At 32.4% G+C, this 18,538-nt stretch overlaps 3 protein-coding genes across 3 annotated transcripts; 1 reads left to right on the top strand and 2 right to left on the bottom strand.

Annotated features, from left to right (window-relative positions):
* Positions 1-3,727: 3,727 nt before the first annotated feature.
* On the bottom strand, positions 3,728-4,504 carry LOC140442130 (uncharacterized). The gene has a single exon (XM_072533207.1). The coding sequence runs from the start codon at positions 4,502-4,504 to the stop codon at positions 3,728-3,730; it is 777 nt and encodes a 258-aa protein (XP_072389308.1).
* A 6,510-nt stretch (positions 4,505-11,014) lies between these two features.
* LOC140440577 (putative tricarboxylate transport protein, mitochondrial) lies at positions 11,015-15,767 on the top strand. The gene is made up of 2 exons (XM_072530955.1): positions 11,015-11,803; positions 15,295-15,767. The coding sequence occupies exons 1-2, from the start codon at positions 11,149-11,151 to the stop codon at positions 15,588-15,590; spliced, it is 951 nt and encodes a 316-aa protein (XP_072387056.1). The 5' UTR covers positions 11,015-11,148; the 3' UTR covers positions 15,591-15,767.
* Positions 15,768-16,740: 973 nt separating this feature from the next.
* LOC140442131 (SCAN domain-containing protein 3-like) lies at positions 16,741-17,564 on the bottom strand. The gene is made up of 2 exons (XM_072533208.1): positions 17,382-17,564; positions 16,741-17,022 (listed from the first exon to the last, which is right to left on the bottom strand). Exons 1-2 carry the CDS (start codon positions 17,562-17,564, stop codon positions 16,741-16,743), a joined length of 465 nt encoding a protein of 154 aa, XP_072389309.1.
* Between the last annotated feature and the right edge of the window lie 974 nt (positions 17,565-18,538).

An 18,538-nucleotide genomic window follows, 5' to 3' on the forward strand; every position in this document is an offset into this window, starting at 1 on the left:
GTAGTTTTTATATAAAAATAAAAAGAAGAGTTAATACTGAAACTAACCTTTTCAAATTGTTCAACTATAGTCAAGAATTCACTTGGACTGATTTTTTTTTTTGGAAATAAGCTACAAATATATCAAAGGCTTTCCTTATTGGTGCTACTTTATCTATTTCGTTTCTTTCATTTCTTGTTCTGGCACCATCAAATCTGACGCACCTTGTTAAAAATCTAAGCCGTATTTCGCTTATCGCAAGGTAGCACGTTTTATTCACAGATCACCTACTTCTAGATGCTTCACGACAATACTTTAGTAAGATATGAAATTCAGCGCTCCAAGAGATTTGTATCGGAACTAAGCTATATAAAGCTTAAAATATTTAAATATAATTTGGTATTTAAAAGAAAATTGCATTTGAAATTTTAAAATGTGCAAATTATTTTTAAATTAAAATATACACGATACCATTTACGAAAAAATAAGACAAAATATAATTTATTTATTTATTTAATACATCTAAAACAACTTTGTACATACATAAATTTAGAATACAATAGAAATATGCTTTATTACTACTGAGAATTGTACAATTTTATGCACAAAGCTTACAAAAAGTCAGAAAAATAACAATTTAAAATGTACCGAAATTACATAAATCGTCAATATGACAAAATAAAAGATAATAAAATACACAATATATTGCAAAATTTAAATAAATTGCAAATTGCATAGTTTTAGTTGCTGCATGTGATATTGAAATATATATTTATATAAATACTTTAGTTACTTGTACATAAAGCTATTCGTTCAGAAACTCTTCTACTAAATAATGGTCTTTCAGATAGATAGGTTTTTGTCCTTTTACGGAACTTAAAGAAAGAAGTTGAAGATTTAAATTGCAAAAGGAGGTGGTTGTACAATTTTTTTGCTGAATATAATATAGATTTCTTTGAATTTCTAGTGGAGTAGTCATGATTAGGTCTTGCTGGAAAAACATGTAGGTGTTTACAAATTAAGAAACACTTTCTAAAATATATAAAAAAGGAAGAGTTAAAATTCCGCGATTTTTGAAGTACGTTTATCAAAATGTTATTCTATTGAGGCCAAAAAGATACTGTATGGCTCTTTTCTGAAATTTAAAAACAACATTAGATTGGGGCAGCTGTTCTAGAATCCCAAAAAAGAAGACCATATCAAAGATGAGACTCGAACAAAGAAAAATATTGGAAGATGCTAAATTGATTTCCTTCGAAACAGATCTTACTGCTTAGCAGGCTGAGGCTTCTAAAAAATTAGAAATGACTTCCACCAACAATTTTTTTATTTCCAAAGCTCCTATTTCTAGTTTTTAGCCCCAGCTGGTCTATGACATGGAGGCAACTAAACTTATAAAAAAACTCTAGTATCACTATACGAAGGTTAAGCAAACTGTTAATTTTATATTTAATCATATTAGAGAATGTTTACAAATCTGCTGATGACAATACAAAATATAAAATTTTAACTACAATAACCTTTTAAATCCTTACTATCACCAGTTTTTACAATTAAAATATCTTCGTTTGGTAACTGTGCATAATTGTGTTCTGCAACTAAAAAGTTTCATGAAATAGTAACCAATTGGAAAATTATTAATTTGTTATCTTTTTGTTAATCTACAATTAAAATATCTTCGTTTGGTAACTGTGCATAATTGTGTTCTGCAACTAAAAAGTTTCATGAAATAGTAACCAATTGGAAAATTATTAATTTGTTATCTTCCCAATAGGTACTACAATGGGGTATCTCAAATGATTGAAACATGTGTGTAGATTGTGCATCTCTACTTGTTGAAGAACTTTCAACTAAAACAAAAAGTTAATATAATAATTTATAGCATGATTCACTTCAAATAAAATAATTTTTATTAATTACATATCAGGGTTACTTACTTTCTGTTACATTTGCTTCCGTATACAACATTGAAATACTTCTGGGATGTAGATAAGAACAGGAATCTAAAATCAATCAGCTATTTGTTCTCGGAAATAGCATTTTGGTACAAGCTATGACTCCATGTAGAAGCAAACTTATCTTCAAAGTGCCTGTGGCATATTCGTTTTGTTTTAAAAACTGTAGTGGAATTGTGGAATTCATCATATCAAAGTTAGGATTTTTTATACCACTAAGCCACTTCCTAAATCGTATAATGTCTTTATCAGAATTTGGAAAGGCATGTCTAATTGTTGACGAATTGGTACATTGTCGGATACAATATTTATTGTGAAAAACTATATTTAACTAATTATTATTAATCTGCAAAATACTATTTGAAGTTCAGGAACATTTAAAACACAAACTAATTTTAGGTTGATGCTAACAATAACCCAGATATATTAAACCAAGTTTAGTTTGATTTTTTTTGCAATAATAACCATTAAATCAAACAATTTAGACGAATAATAACAATCTGAAATCTGATTATATTGAGGCTAATCAATTAAGGGAAAGTAGCCTAATTTCGGATACCATTTACAATTAGTGTCATATTTTTCACCTAATAACACATTTTAAACTTTTATCTACTCAAGAGTACTTGCAGAGTAATATAGAAACTAATTTTATTATCATAGACAATTTATTGAAAACCTTTTTTACAAAAAATATTGTTCAATAAAATTAGTGCTTTTGTATGTCAAAAATTTTAGGGCTCCTAATTTCGGATACCCTATCCGAAATTAAGACACCATTTTGTTCATCATAAGAATAGTTACACATCTTGACAAAAGTCGCAAATATAGGTTTTCTTCTTATCAGCATTGGCGCACATCTCATGACACCACTTGAAGCACTTTATACACCTTATCCACTTCTCACCGTGTGTATCTTCGGAATATAAACTGTCACAAAACATACATTCTGTGTCTCCATCTTCATCGTCTACATCCATATCAGAATCATCATCCAAAATAAGGTCATCACCAGGATGTGAAGTGTCACTACTACTCGATTCAATTTTTTTCTTTTGCTTTTTTTGGCGTGGAGTTTTTTTTCTGTTGACTTGATTTAATTCGTTGCTTATTTTTGGTTTCTTTTCTTTCAAAGACTTTTTTCTTTCTTGTTCGGCTACACTTCGTTCAAGTTCATCTTTATAAGGTGTACTAGTTATTATCCAACTAGAACCTTTTCGAGGATTTTTTTGTTTGTTTGTTTGTGAGGTATAACTGCAAGAAGGCAGTGGACTAATATCCTCAGCTCTTATCATAGTTGCCGTAGTTTCAGTTGCATTTCCATTGGATGATTTATTTGTTAAGTTATGTTTTGGAGGTGTTCTTTCAATAACGATTTTGATTTATGGGTGGTGGTGTTCTTTCTCTTTGTCTCTCCATTATAAAATCGTGATCAGAAAAGTTATTTTTATTAAAAGGATATATTCCAGATTTGCGAAAACCATTCGCGGAAATTTCTGCAGTAGCACTTTTCAAATATGCCGGGCACATAAGCTTACAAATTTGATACGAGTTTATGGTGCGTCCAGGATTTTGCCTTAACCACATCTCAATTTGTTGCGAATAATATGTTTTAAATGGTGACATAAAAGACAAATCTAGAGGTTGTAGTTTGTGTGAACTGTGCGGCGGGATACACAAAATTGTAACGAAATTTGCACTTCCTGCTTCTATCACATCTATATTTCTTGTGTGGCTGTAGTGACCATCAAGAATAAGCAGCACTGGGTCTTCACGGGATGGTTTCACGTGAGCTACGAAATGCTGTAGCCATTGGGAAAAATGTGCTGCTGAATCCAACCTGATGGATGGCAAGCTGCAATAGAGCCAGGCGGCGATCCATCTAATAATTCCACTTTCATGTTCTTTCTTGGAAACACGAATAATGGAGGGACAAACCCACCAGCAGCATTCATACAAAATACAACAGTAACTAATGCGCCTCTTTCAGTCGCGGTAACAGATCCAACCTGTTTTTTTCCTTTTAATGTTATAACACGAGTATTCTTGGACTGAACCGTTGTTATGCCGCTTTCATCAACGTTATAAACTCTTGCGGGGTTGAAGTTAACTTTTTCCATTGACGTTTCTAAAAGATCATAGAATCTGCTGACATTTTCTGGGGTAAATCCCTTAATTCGGGCTTTCGAGATTCCTTGTGGTTTTCTAAGGGACAAAACTGCGTTTCGCCTCATAAATCCCCTTAACCATTTTTTACCGGCAGATTCGGCATGGGCAAATGGATGACGAAGACCATTTCGTAAAGCTATTTGATATGCAAGTCTCTTGATATCAGCGGTCCCAATTCCGTAAAATCGCCGGTCCATTTCTAGGCAATACGAGACTAAATCTGCTTCCATTTCTGCAGAAAGTACTGGTCTTCTTCCAATTTTAACAGCAACCAACTGCTCCGGAGTTTTATTTTCTTGCTTAACATAATCTTCCAGAGTTGATTTCGGAACAGCAAATAACTTCGAGGCTTTAAGATACCACATTTCCTTTCCCCTGACGGCACGGATAGCACGTATCATTCGGTCTGGATCCCATTGTTTATGTTTTTTACTTGTTTTTGGCATTTTCTTCTGAAAAGAAACAAAAGTTTTTATGCTAACATGATCATCAATTTAAGGTTCCTAATTTCGGATATCCGAAATTATGGGACTTGTACTATCCGAAATTAGGAATTTTTTATTTTTAAGGTTAGGGCTCTCTAATTTATATGTGATTAAAATCTGCTTTAAATTAGTAGCAAAATCAAATAAAACAGGTTTCTAGCTTACCCCTGCCAAAAAATCAAACTTCAAACAGGAATAAAAACACGAAAAAATAGGCTTTGAAATACGACCGAAAAAAAACTGCACAATAACGTTTGGTGGTTTCGGCACTGCCATCTAACGGGGAGCAGCTCTACTACCTAAACAATTTAAGATAATGTTCTCTGTGGTATTCAGCGTGACATACGTATAGGTTTCTGTTCGCAAATAAAGAAACTTTTTTAGATACACCGCTATCCGAAATTAAGACACTATCCGAGGCTACTTTCCTCTACTGACAATTTCCGATTGACAATTATAATTTTTAGTTTGGCTCTAAACCTAAACTGCAGAGTATCGACTATAGACAGAGTATAGCGACATCTTAAGATTTGTATCGGTACTACAAATGACATTTAGTTTAGTTTGACCTTGAGCTACCTGCGTGAAATGTCTAGTTATTAGTGATCTGTGGTTTTAATACCACTACCTTTTAAATTGTTTCTTATTTTTTAACATTTTTTCTTTAAATTTTAAATGTTTCAATCAAGAACAAATTTCAATAAATGCACGAATGTCTCTATCAGCTGTTAATCTTGCATCTCTATTTATTTGGAACCTATTTTTAATTTTTTCAATGTATATATTCGTCTAAGTAGTTATCATTTTAATAATTACGTTACTTAGGAAAATATTTAAACTGTCAATTGCTGAAATCGCATTTCGTGAATTATCTTTGGGACCAAGATAGTACTTTATAATATTATAAGAACATTATACGTGTTTGTATATTCCCTATTGTTTTTTTTTTCACTTGGTCGTTTTATCTTTACCCAAGTAACTATTTTTATTGCAATTGACTTCGTGTAATAAAGTGTCCAGGTCTGACATATTTTTATCTTCTTCTGACAAAACCTCTTGTTAAGAGTCTGTTTGGTGGTTTTTTTTGTCTATAATATCCTCCTCTACTTCATCTTTATCTTCTTCATCCACAGGACTTTCTTCGCCACTAGATAACTCTTCATACCATCTCCTCCAATCTTCTGGATTTGTACTACTTTGAACTCTACGTTATTTGTTCGTCTAAATTGTTAATAAAAATCAACTATGGTTTGTTTTTTAACCAGGAGGAGTAATTCAAATTTATCGCGCCGTAATGCTTGTTTGTAATTGGTCCAACCGCAGACAAGTTTACTCCACTAAATTATGACATTTTGACACTAATAACATTTATGAAATTTTAAAATTATTTAATATTTTAGAGTTATTCCTTTAATTTTTAGATTTTTCGTTTGCGTTTATATAAAAAACAGTTCTTTTCAGAACTATTTATCGACGTATTAGTGTTATTATGACAACAATATGGTTTCAATGCCAAGTACTAGTGGTAATTATCCTTTTCCACCTAAAAAACGCCAAGTAGATTTGGGTCATTTATCATCAAATGAAAAACAATGCATTATAAACGTGTACAAACAAATAAAAATTGATAATCCTAGAATAAAAAAAACACAGCCATGGTAGCAAAAATAAAACAGGCAACAGGTTAGTTTTGCTGAATAGTTATTGTTAAAATCAAGACTTACTAAAGTAATGTGCTAATTTTAGGTGTTTCGAATTCAACTATTTACAGAACAATTAAGGAATATAAGCATACTGGAACAGTAAGATGTTCTAAAAATATTGGCGGTCGACCTTCTATCCTTGCAACATATGATGAAAGAGTTAAAACATCTGTAGGACAGATAGTACAGAGATTCTTTTTCAAGAATGAAATGTCCACTTTAAATAAAATTTTAAGTGAAATTAACAACCGCCCAGATCTTCCAAAATATGTGTTGTTCATTATTATATAAATTCTTGAAGCAAATCATTTTTAAGTAAGTAAATATGGGTTAGCCACAATATATAAAAAACGGGTGTGGCAGTCCAGTGGGACTGCCGGTAGAAGTTATATTTCTATACACGCGTTCGATGTTAAAAATTTATATAGGAGTCAATCTGCACAATCAGTACATATGTAATGCTATAGGTAAGAGAGAGCAAAAAGGGAAAAAGAATTAGTTATATAGGTATATGGTGCATCGTTTGCTGTATATAAACATTTGACCTGTAATAGGAGTTTAGTAAATGAAGGATTGTATCAATATTTTAATGAAAATATATATTTTTATTTTTATATATGTATAAAAGGAGTTGAATGCAAAAAAAATTTTTACACATACTCTGCAGTAAAATTCATTGTTTATTTTGTTATTAATATAAAAATTACAATACAATAAATACACTGCAACATAATACAATATAAATTAAAATGTAATATTCCTATGTATTTAAAACTGCCAATATACATAACTTACTTTACGAAGATAAAAATAAAAAACCAACAACTCGGATTATGTTGTAAATTTTCATTTTATTTTGAAATTTATGTTTTTTGCGTCTATAACATATATTTAATAAGATTAACGGGAGATTTTTAAATATTTCAAAAATAAAAAAGGAAATTCATAATTGGGATTCGAACTCACAACCACCAGCGTATGAACCAAACACGTAAAAGGATTTGCCAATTTAGACATGACACTAACGGATTTCAAAATTGACAGTTCTCTGTAAAACAGTGATTATTTTGAAATACAAAAGCCTAAAATAATAAACGTTTAATCTTAAATAATACAAAACATATCACATAAATAATAATATTAATAAATATTATATTATATTATATTATATACGTATATATAATATATATAATATTAAATATAATATATATTATATACAAAAGGAACGTTTTTATTCTCGAGAGAGGAAGAGAGAGAAAATATATCTTCTGTCTCTCTCTTACTCATTATCTTACATATGTAATGGTTTCACAGAATCACTCTCATGCAAATTTCCAACGCCGACCGTGCGTATAGAAGTATAACTTCAATAAACCATTTTAGACTTTAGAACATTGTATCTAAAACATTTTAGAGGTTTCACTTTTATAATCGGGTATATTATTGTTACTACTAAATAGTTTTTGTAATTAAAACTTATGAGCTCCATGAGAAATGGTTGTAATAGTACCCTTCTTGTTTGATCAAAATATTTTTCCTATTTATAGTCATAAGTACAAGTTTTTGTGTGACATGTTTTTGGAGACATACCAGTGTACAAATATTTTCATTTTAAGTATCATGTACTTATATTTTACTGTTCTCATTTAAAGATATTATACTTGGTATGTTTGATGATGAGTATACTAAGTAATGATCTCATAAAGTAAGTTATTAAAAAAATAAATTTCAAGTTTTTAATTGTATACTCAACTAAAATGTTATCAAGTATTTTGGTTCAACAGATATAATAACATGGAAAGGGAAGAAAAGGAAAAAAAAATATATTTTTTACTTTACATATAAGCAGATTCATTGCAGCAATTATTGCATAGCATAACTATAGATTGTTTATCTTACTGTTTATAGGATGATTGATTTATTGGCTATATTATGAATATCTTACCATAGTTATTTTTTAGGTGAAATTATTCAAAGAAGGGTTTATCCACTGGACTGCTGACCAAAAACAAAACTTTCTTGCTCAAATATCTGAAATAAATTCAGTTTTTGCCGAAAAACTAAATCAAAAAATTCAAAATGGTGTAGTTGTTCATGAACCTCACCAAGACGTAAATGGAGAGGATATTTTGGAAGACAAATAAAATTATTAAATTTTTATTTTTACATACATGCCGAGTATATATTATGCACTCAATATTATTTTCCTCTAATATCTAAATCGATTTCTGACTCTTTAAGTTGTTTGTAATAAATTCGCATATCATTAAGTCCAAGATATAGGACTTAATGATATTGCGAATAGTATTTAATGAGAATTTTTTTAGATGGTATTTATAATAAATATGGTTTAAAATGTTTATAAATTTATAAACATATGTTATTTATATATAATTATAATAAGAAAAACGTCAACTATCTTTTAAATTTAGTGTATACTTGTTGGGAAGCATTTTCATTTTGTTTTCATCACAATAAAAGAACTTTGGTAAATTAATGTTGTGTTTTAATTAATCGCATACCAACTGTATTAATACAGTTGGTTTTGTTCTTCCTAGTTGTAGATCATCACAAGAAAACTGCAAAATTATGCTAGATTGTAACATAATAGATTAAATTTGTTGATTATCTCACAGAAATCCACTATTTTTAAGTAAATTTTATTTATGGATAACAAATGGGACAAACACTGTCCAAATGAAACTAGAATCCAGCATTAAAGAAAATGCAAGTAAAACACTTATTTATACAAAGTATCATTTTGCATTTTAGTGCTTCAAATATAACCCAAAGATATTGATACATAAGTTAAACAAATATATCGAATGAGGTAACTGATTAGCGTGCATGAGAATTAAGACCAAACCTATATTTGAACCATAATTTATTCTTTGATGGAAAACATGAAAAAGTGAATTCTAAAGCACTAAACGGGAAGGAATATGTATAACAAATTGGCTGAAGCAATTCAAGAAATTGCATTAATAAGCTTAAAAATAATGATTAAAGTCAAAGTTAACTCTTCGGGTAAGAAAAAAATCTAGACTTATTGATTAATAAATTGATCACACCAGAATAAGAATATGGTAGTTTAAAAGAACAGTATTTTGGAAATCTTTAAACTCTCTCAAACTTTTTGATACATGCTTGAGTAAATGGAAAACAAAATAGAGATGAATTTTCAACTTGAGAGCAGATAAAAGTGTAAATTTTTAGAGAGAGGCAATCCTACAATAATCTCTTATGTTTTTTAATGAAACCAAGCCATTTCATTGCTTTATTGCATATAAGATCTATTTGCAAAATATAAAGACGATTTTCGTCTACAATAGGATAAATAAACTCTAAAAATTCTTCAACTTCTTTATAACAATCCGACATTTTTTTTATTGTAATTGTAATATATATTGGACGTGAATTGAAAAAAATTATTATTCAAACATAAAAAAACAAAGTTAGGTTTATTTTTAGAGTGTCAAATAAATGTTTCTCCAAATTTTGACCTATGCAAAGAATTGGTTAAAACAAAACTACAAACTCCTATAGAGATTTGCTCTCTCCTATCCAATCTTAATCCTCAAAGACTAAATTTGTTGATTAATCTTCTTAATCTAGCCAAAATCAATCTTTAATATATATATATATATATATATATATATATATATATATATATATATATATATATATATATATATTCCTTTCTTACATTCTACTATAACATAACCTTACAAATCCCTCTCTTTTTTACACATGGGTTCTCTGACTATCATCCATTGGTAGCATTTCTGATATGTGTTCAGCTTGGTTGCTGCCCCCAAGCGAGAAAAGTTTTATCCTCTGTTTTATTTACTAACTATAACCACCTAAATATGCTAACTGTTTGGCCCAAGAAGAAGATGTTTCAACATAGTGTTCACTCAATATAAAATAAGTGTTATATGGGAATATTCGATTGTCTAGAGCAAGTTGAGAAAATCCCCCTAAATTAGCTGGGCAAATTATTCCCTGGGATATTACCCAATAAAAGAAGAAGAATAAGAACAAAGTTGGGTTAGAATCGACGTGTGAGGTTGTCCGATACTGATTACTGGATTACCGCAAGGCCGAGATAATCAACCAAAAAAGAAGATGTATTTGGTGACTTTTCTAACAACTTTCTTGGAGTGAATCTGTCTTTTTAGTTTACTCCTCCTGGTTAACAAACAAACCATAGTAACTAAGCACACATACATATACACCCAAACCCAAACTCTTCCCCGCACAGACTGATACCCTCTTTCAAACATGCAAACGCACCCATCCAGTCTCATCCATCCCAAAACATAAAATGGTCTAAAAGGGATTAAAATAAGAATCGGCTATTATTAATAGAGGTCCGCTACTGTTATATTTACAAACATTTTTAGCGACAAATTCTATTAAAATACATATTTTGTTTCAGCCGCCTCTGCTGCAAATTTTCGTAACATATTAATTTGGTACTTCACCTCGATTACGAAAAGATTATAGATCTGTCTTTTCAAAATTCAGATCTACCAATGGCTGTTCGGTCTCCCAAAACAACTTTTAATTATAATTTATGATTAGTTTGACAATTATTGTTACATACCTTTTTGAGAGGTTAAGCAAAAAAGTAAAGATATAACGTCAAATAAAGGTATTATATTATTAAACTATACTGATGTTTGTTATGTCTAATTGGCAAATATTTTGGCGAATGCATTTAGTGTCCGCAGTCATATAAACCCAAACAAACAACAATATACTGATGTCAAAATTACTCATATAAATGTCATAAGCAGTAGAATTATTTTTCGAAAATTTTTCTCTCTGTTCTTGTGTATTGTGTGCATTTCAATGGATCAACGTGATGTTTTATCAATAAAGAATCCTTTTCTTAGACCTTGGTTACGACAGTATGGTGCTGCAGCTGCACCAGGTTCAGGAAATATTGGTTTTAAAGGAATTATAGCTGGAGGAATAACAGGGGGTATTGAAATATGTATAACTTTTCCCACTGAATATGTTAAGACTCAACTTCAGTTAGACGAAAAAGGTGACAGAAAAAAGTACGACGGAATAGTTGATTGCGTCAAGAAGACTGTCCAAAAATACGGTTTTTTTGGTTTGTACAGAGGATTAAGTGTATTGATATTGGGCTCTGTACCGAAAAGTGCGGTCCGGTTTGGTGCTTTTGAAACTTTCAAAAATCGTATAAAGAAACCAGATGGTACTCTAACTCCTGTTGGTAGATTACTCTGCGGGTTGGGTGCTGGTGTAAGTGAAGCAATATTAGTTGTTACTCCCATGGAAACAATTAAAGTAAAATTTATTAATGATCAAAGATCGGCAGAACCACGATTCAAAGGATTAATTCGTGGTGTAAGTACGATTATTAAAGAAGAAGGTTTGGGTGGTGCATACAAAGGATTAGTGGCGACTGTATTACGACAAGGAACTAACCAAGCTACACGATTTTTCATAATGGAAACTTTTAAGGATCATTACAGAGGTAATAAGATTTTTTTTATTTAACCTCCTTTAAAACACAAAATGATTGTTATTACATTAGAAAAGTGCTTACTACTTCTAAAAACTAATACCTACATATATTAAAAACTAAACTTAGATAGAATAAAACAAGTAAAAAACACCATACATCTATATAAGTTAAATTTTAAGACAACAAAAATTTAAAAGAGAAATTTAAAAAGTCTATATCATAGTTAATTATCACATGGATACATTCTTCTAACATCTTATTTGTGGGTGAACAATCAGTCTTACTAGTTGAGAACAGTCGTTTGTTATTAATTCTTAGATGTATTTTGAAACAATAAGTTTAATATTATTTATAAAAAAGCAATCTTTATATTTAATGCGATTTAGAACATAGTAAATAAAAAGGGCTGAATAAAAATGTCCCCTATTATTCAGTGGTTGAACTTTAAAACAAATTAATATAGCATTATAGGAAATCATGTATGGATAGATACCAAATTTTCTGACATAAAGAAACCTCAAGAATTGTTTTTGAACCTTTTTAATCAGATCAACATTGAATTTGGCTTGTGGTGCCCATATATAATAGAGGCATACTCCAAGTGAGGCCTTACCAGTGCATTGTAAGTTTCAAGTTAGAGTTTCAAATCTTTTTCAAAGAGTTTCAAAAATTTTGAATTATGAATTATTAAGCCAAGAGTACTGTATGCCTTTCCAAAGATGATCCGATCTTCTTCTTCACGTGCCATCTCCGCGACGGAGGTTGGAAATCATCATGGCTATTCTGATCTTAGATGCTGCTGCTCTGAATAGTTTAATTGATGTGCATCCGTACCATCCCCTCAAGTTACGCAACCATGAGATTCTTCTTCTTCCTACACTTCTCTTGCCCTGGATTTACTACTACTACTAAGGATTTCCACGGTTTTCACTGTCTTCCTTCACTCAACCGTTTTCTCCAATTTTCCCTGTCATTCCAGTCTCCATCTCGCAGGGTTCTTTTCTCCATAGCCTCGTCGATTTCATCTCTGAATGACCTTCGGGGTCTTCCTCTCTTTCTTCTTCCAATCGGGCTCCATTCCGCTTTATCTCTGCGTTTTCAATTCTGTCTCTTTTTGTAAGTCTACAGCTTCTCCTCAGGAACTCCATTTCTACTGCTCTTATTCTACCTCTATTTCTCTTGTTTATTGTTCAGTTTTCGGACCCATATGTCAGGGTATTATATATTCTCTTTTTTGTCTTTATCGTAATGTTCTTATCCCACAACACTGAGTTTAGTTGTCTTATACAGTTTCTTGTTTGTCTCAGTCTATTGTTTATATCTTCTTCTGTTGTTCCCTGGTTCGATATTATGGTTCCTAAATACTTGAATTTATCTGTTCCATTTATTTGTCTTCCCTCGTCTATCTCTAGGTTTCTCATATGCTTGTTTTCTGTTATTAGGTATCCGGTTTTCTCTAAGTTTATTTCCATTCCGTTGTTTTTATATTCTCCTTCTAGTTTTCTGAGCACAAAGCTGAGATCTTCTTCATCTTGTGCGATGACTACTTGATCGTCGGCAAAACTTAAGGTGTATAGGTATTCGTCTCTTACTGGTATGCCCATTCCTTCGCACTTTCTCCTCCATGGTTTGAGTGTCTTTTCCAAGAATATTTTAAACAGAGTAGGGGACGTAGCACAGCCTTGTAGAAGTTCTTTTGTCGTCTTAAATGGATTGTAGGCTTTATTTCCACATTTAATAGCTACTTTGTTTTCTTTGTATAGTGCTTTAACTGCTTTTATTAGTGTTTGTCGGATTCCGAGATCATTCATTGCTTCCCATAATTTGACTCTAGGTATTGAGTCATATGCTTTCTTTAGATCAACAAAGGCCAGATGGACCGGTCTACCTTTTGCCATTTTTTTCTCTATCAGTTGTTCTAATATGTACGTATGATCTAGGCATGATTTTCCTACTGTAAACCCTGCTTGGTCTTCTCCAATTTTTCCTATTATTCCAGTTTCTAGTTTTTCTTTAATAATTTTCCCGTAAAGTCTACCTACCGACGATATTATACTAATTCCTCTATAGTTTTCACATTTTTTCCTGTTTCCTTTCTTATGTATGGATGTGATGTATGCTTGTGTCCATTCCGCAGGTATTTCTTCTCCATTTAGTCCTCTTTCGAACATTCTATGTATCATGCGGAATAACTTTTCCGTTCCGTTTTTAATTAGTTCGTTTGGTATTCCTCCGGGTCCTTTGGCTTTTTTGTTCTTCAATGTCTTGATTGCTTTCTTAACTTCTCCAGGCTTATTTCTATCTGGTCGTATGCTCCATTTCCTGCATGTTCTATATTCTCTTCCTGAAATTGGGGACGGTTTTCTGTAAGTAGTTCTACGTAGTATTCTTGCCACTCGTTTTCACTAATTTTGCCGATCTGGGTTTTCTCTGTCTTATTTCGTTGAAGTGCTGCCCTGGATTTTCCCTTGTATAATCAATTGAAGTAGGTTGTATCTCTCATTACGCATAACATGCCCCAGGTATTGCAGCTTTCGTGTCTTGATGGTTTTCAATACTTCCATTATTTTGTTAATTCTTCTCATGACTTCGTTGTTTGTTACATGCTCTGTTCATAATATCTTCAGGATTCTTCTATACACCCATATTTCAAATGCTTCCAACTTTTTAGCAGTCGATGCGTTAAGTGTCCATGCTTCTATCCCATAAAGCAGAGTCGAGAAAACATGACACCTTGCCAGCCTAACTCTCAAGTCCAATTTTAGTTCTCTTGCACAAAATGCAAAGATGATCCGATAGTGTTCATTAAATCTCAAATTTTGCTGAAACATTACTCCAAAATCTTTGTAAGTGTTCTTTCTTCCAAGTACAGTGCTAGAAATTTTGTATTGGTTCTCCATGTATTGTGCTTTTCGAGTGATAGTAAAAACATGACATTTAAAAGCGTTTAGAAACATTTTCCAATGACGATCCAATAATATTCATTAAATCTCAAATTTTGCTGAAACATTACTCCAAGATGTTTGTAAGTGTTCTTTCTTCCAAGTACTGTGCTAGAAATTTTGTATTGGTTCTCCATGTATTGTGTTTTTCGAGTGATAGTAAAAACATGACATTAAGAAGTATTTAGATACATTTTGTTATCATCAAATAATTAACTTACTGAGTTCAGATCACATTGCAGCATCTCAGAGTCCTGCAAAGCTGAAATTTCCCGAAAAATCTTAAAATCATCTGCAAATAGCAGTCTTGTCGAAAATTCCACACAGTGAGGCAAATCGTTGATAAATATAGCAAACAGAAGAGGATCCAAGTTGCTACCTTGTGGTACACCTGATATCGACATAAATGGCTTAGATAAACTGTTCCACACCATGTGCGCCTGGTATAAGATAGAGGCTGCATTTTTACAAAAGTGTTATATTTTATTATTTAATATAAATTCCCTTCTACTAACCATTATAATTTACATAAATAGATAACATTCTATCATATTTTAGGTGGAGATATCACCGTGATAATTCCAAAACCTATTATCGGTATCTTCGGAGCCTTTGCCGGCCTTTGTTCTGTATATGTTAATAATCCAATCGACGTAGTTAAAACAAGAATGCAAGGTTTGGAAGCAAAGCAGTACAAAAGCACATGGGATTGCGCAGTAAGAGTTTTTACAAATGAAGGTCCAAAAGCGTTCTACAAGGGTGTCGTACCAAGATTAGGCAGGGTTTGTCTTGATGTGGCCATCACCTTTATGATATATGACAGTATTATGGAACTCTTTACTAAATTTTGGTAAAGAGGTAATTTGGACCGCAGTAGGTTAAAAATTGATTTTAAAATATATAATATTAACAGGTTGTAGTGAAGAATATTTATTTTTTACAAAAAATTGTGGCAAATTTATCTTAATATATCTGCTATTGATACGAAATAATGTTAACCTAATTATAAAATAGATACAAATAAAACCTTTTTTGACTTATGTGATTTATCTGTCTGTCTACAATTTTATTAAGCTTTTTCTTTAATTTTTATACATTAATTTTTTTTATTAAATTGTGGTGTATCCAGGAATCGTACACAATTTGAATAGTTTAAAACCGTATTTGTGTCGTTTCTGTTTATTATACTGACGTCCAATAAAACGGCATCTAAAGGAAACTATACTTTCATCTACACATACATCTTTTTTAGGAGAGTAATATTTCTTGAAATTACAATTTAATTCATCTATACGCCCCTTTATTTTGCCAATAGGATCTGCAGGATCTGTAGTTTGGTTGTCAGAGTAGTGAAGAAATTGTAGAAATAACTTGAATATATTCCTACTCATAATGGTTCCAGGAAATCGTTTTTACTACAATACTAATTAATTTTTGGCAGCTTTACCAGTTCCATATATAGCAGAAGGCCAAAAAACGTTTAATTTCATATTTGTCAGTTGGTGTCCAAGAATATGACAACTGACACCGAGTGGGGTTTGAAGCCACGATCTAAGCGATCCCGGCGGTCCGTGCCTATGCTCTAGCTCAGTGGTTCCCAACCTTTTCCCATGATCGCCCCCTTAGATAGGTTTCACCAGTTATAAATACTATAATCGCCCCCTCCCCCACCCAATTAAATTGAAACAATTAATGAATTTATACAAAAGGTAAGTATCCATATTTATTTATTTTTACATTTCGTAAAATGATAAATGGTTATATGTGTGTAAAATAATTGTTAATGGCTTCCTTGGGCCTGGTGTCCCTCACATAATTTCTTTATGTCTGGCTCAATGTTGGTTAATAACAACCTCAAATCCCCTCTTTCTATTATGTCGAGCCTATTTCTTTGTCTGTTTTTCAATATACACATAGAACTAAAACCTTTCTCCACTAGATATGTTGTGGGGAATGCCAATAATAATAATTTGATTGCATTCCACAAGATTGGATACACTTGTTTTATCCGCGGCCAAAATCTTTCGTACCACACTCCCCAAACAAACTTTGAATTTCAACATCATGTCTCAAATCAATCAAGTTTTCTTGAAGAGAACGACATACCGTTGAAACTTCCACGCTGAAAGGATTGATAAACCAGGTTGGCACTTTCAGACTAGTCAAATCTTGGAATGGGGACTGCAGATCTTCTTTCAGTGTTTGAAGGTGAAGGCAGTATGTTTCAAGATCCTCAGAATCAACACAAGAAGATTTCAAGTTGGGGAATTTGGTCAGATCTCTTCTCTGCATATTTTCTTCAAAAATAGATAGTTTGTCAATGAATGCTCCGACTACTCCCTTCGCTTTGGCCATATTTATGTTCTTCCCCTGTAGTTGCAGGTTCATTTCATTTAATTTTTGAAAAATATCTGATAAGTAAGCGATGTCATTTCGCTTCTCTTGTAGTTCTGTACTCAGTGTGGGGTCAGTAGTATTAAGAAATTCAATAACAGTATCCATGAGGCTGAAGAACCGCCTTAAGCAATTGCCTTTAGAAAGCCAGCGGACTTCCATATGTAGTAGCAATGTATTAAATATCTCATCATTTTCTTCACAAAGTGTACGAAATATTCGATCATTCTTTGGTTATTCATTTTATTTACCGCATCTATGACAAGTGGAAGGGAATCGTGCAACCTCCCACTCAAATTCTTGGCAGCCAAATGCTCTCTGTGAATGACGCAGTAAACACACAAAATTCCAGGTACTGCTTGTTTCAGATGTGCAATAAATCCCCGATGGCGTCCTGTCATTGCTTCTGCACCGTCGGTAGCACAGGCGATCATATTTAATAAGGGAATCTCTTTTTCCTCAAAAAATCTCTTAACGACCTCAAATATGGAAGATCCTTTTGTATCAGTAATCAGACTTCTAACAAACAGCATTTCCTTGGCCATTTCTCCATTGTCGTCAATGAATCGGACATATGACAGCAGCAAAGCTGTGCTGTCACTCAGGGTACTCTCGTCAAGTTGCACAGTTAACTCTCTGCTTTTCAATTTGTTGCAGAGAACATCTTCGACATTCGCCCCATTTCATCAATCCTTCTGGAGACAGTATTATTGCTGAGAGGAACTGTATCTGTTACTTGGCCGGCCTCACTGGGTCCCAACATAGTATCAACTATCTCTTTGACAGCTGGGAGGATGAGTTCTTCTCCAATTGTGTGCGGCTTGGCACTTTTTGACTCAATGAACACAATGACTGTCAGTTGAAACAAAACAACTTTATATACCACAATACAAAACTCGGGAACGAAAGACTCCGCATTTGAAGCGACGACAACCTCGGCCGTTCGCTTTTTGTTCGAGTCAGATCGGCAGGAGCGGTACCTACTTCTCATAGTTCTTATCCCACTTCTCTCTCTTTCTCTTTTGTGCGGATGATCGCACAATACGAAAGCTCGATCAAAGGAAAATACAGAATTCGTTATAATGTATAATTATAACGATAATGTATAGAATTAAATTGTATTATGATTCATAGCTCTCTGTGACTAGACGAGATGTTTGTGTTATTATTACCTGCATTGGTATACATATATTTACTTTTTATTATCCTATGGATATCCGATCGAAAGTATTGTATTTTTTTTCTCTTTTATTATTTTTCTCATTTACTCATTTCTCGTTTTCCGGATGCTAAACGCCCCCCTTATCGCCCCCTTTTCTCTGTCGCCCCCCATATCGCCCCTTCGCTCTATCGCCCCCCTGAATATCTCAAATAGCCCACCGGGGGGCGATCGCTCCCAGGTTGGGAA

Source organism: Diabrotica undecimpunctata, chromosome 5, assembly GCF_040954645.1.
Source record: "Diabrotica undecimpunctata isolate CICGRU chromosome 5, icDiaUnde3, whole genome shotgun sequence".
Classification (NCBI taxonomy): domain Eukaryota; kingdom Metazoa; phylum Arthropoda; class Insecta; order Coleoptera; family Chrysomelidae; genus Diabrotica; species Diabrotica undecimpunctata.

Bases quoted from the DNA above. Each gene is read 5' to 3' on its own strand.
- LOC140442131 (XM_072533208.1), bottom strand. From the start codon at position 17,564: ATGATCGCCTGTGCTACCGACGGTGCAGAAGCAATGACAGGACGCCAT. The intron at 17,023-17,381 runs GTAAATAAAATG...GAAAATATGCAG, and splicing joins TTCCACTTGTCATAGATGCG to AGAAGAGATCTGACCAAATT.
- LOC140442130 (XM_072533207.1), bottom strand. From the start codon at position 4,504: ATGATACGTGCTATCCGTGCCGTCAGGGGAAAGGAAATGTGGTATCTT.
- LOC140440577 (XM_072530955.1), top strand. From the start codon at position 11,149: ATGGATCAACGTGATGTTTTATCAATAAAGAATCCTTTTCTTAGACCT. The intron at 11,804-15,294 runs GTAATAAGATTT...ATCATATTTTAG, and splicing joins TTTTAAGGATCATTACAGAG to GTGGAGATATCACCGTGATA.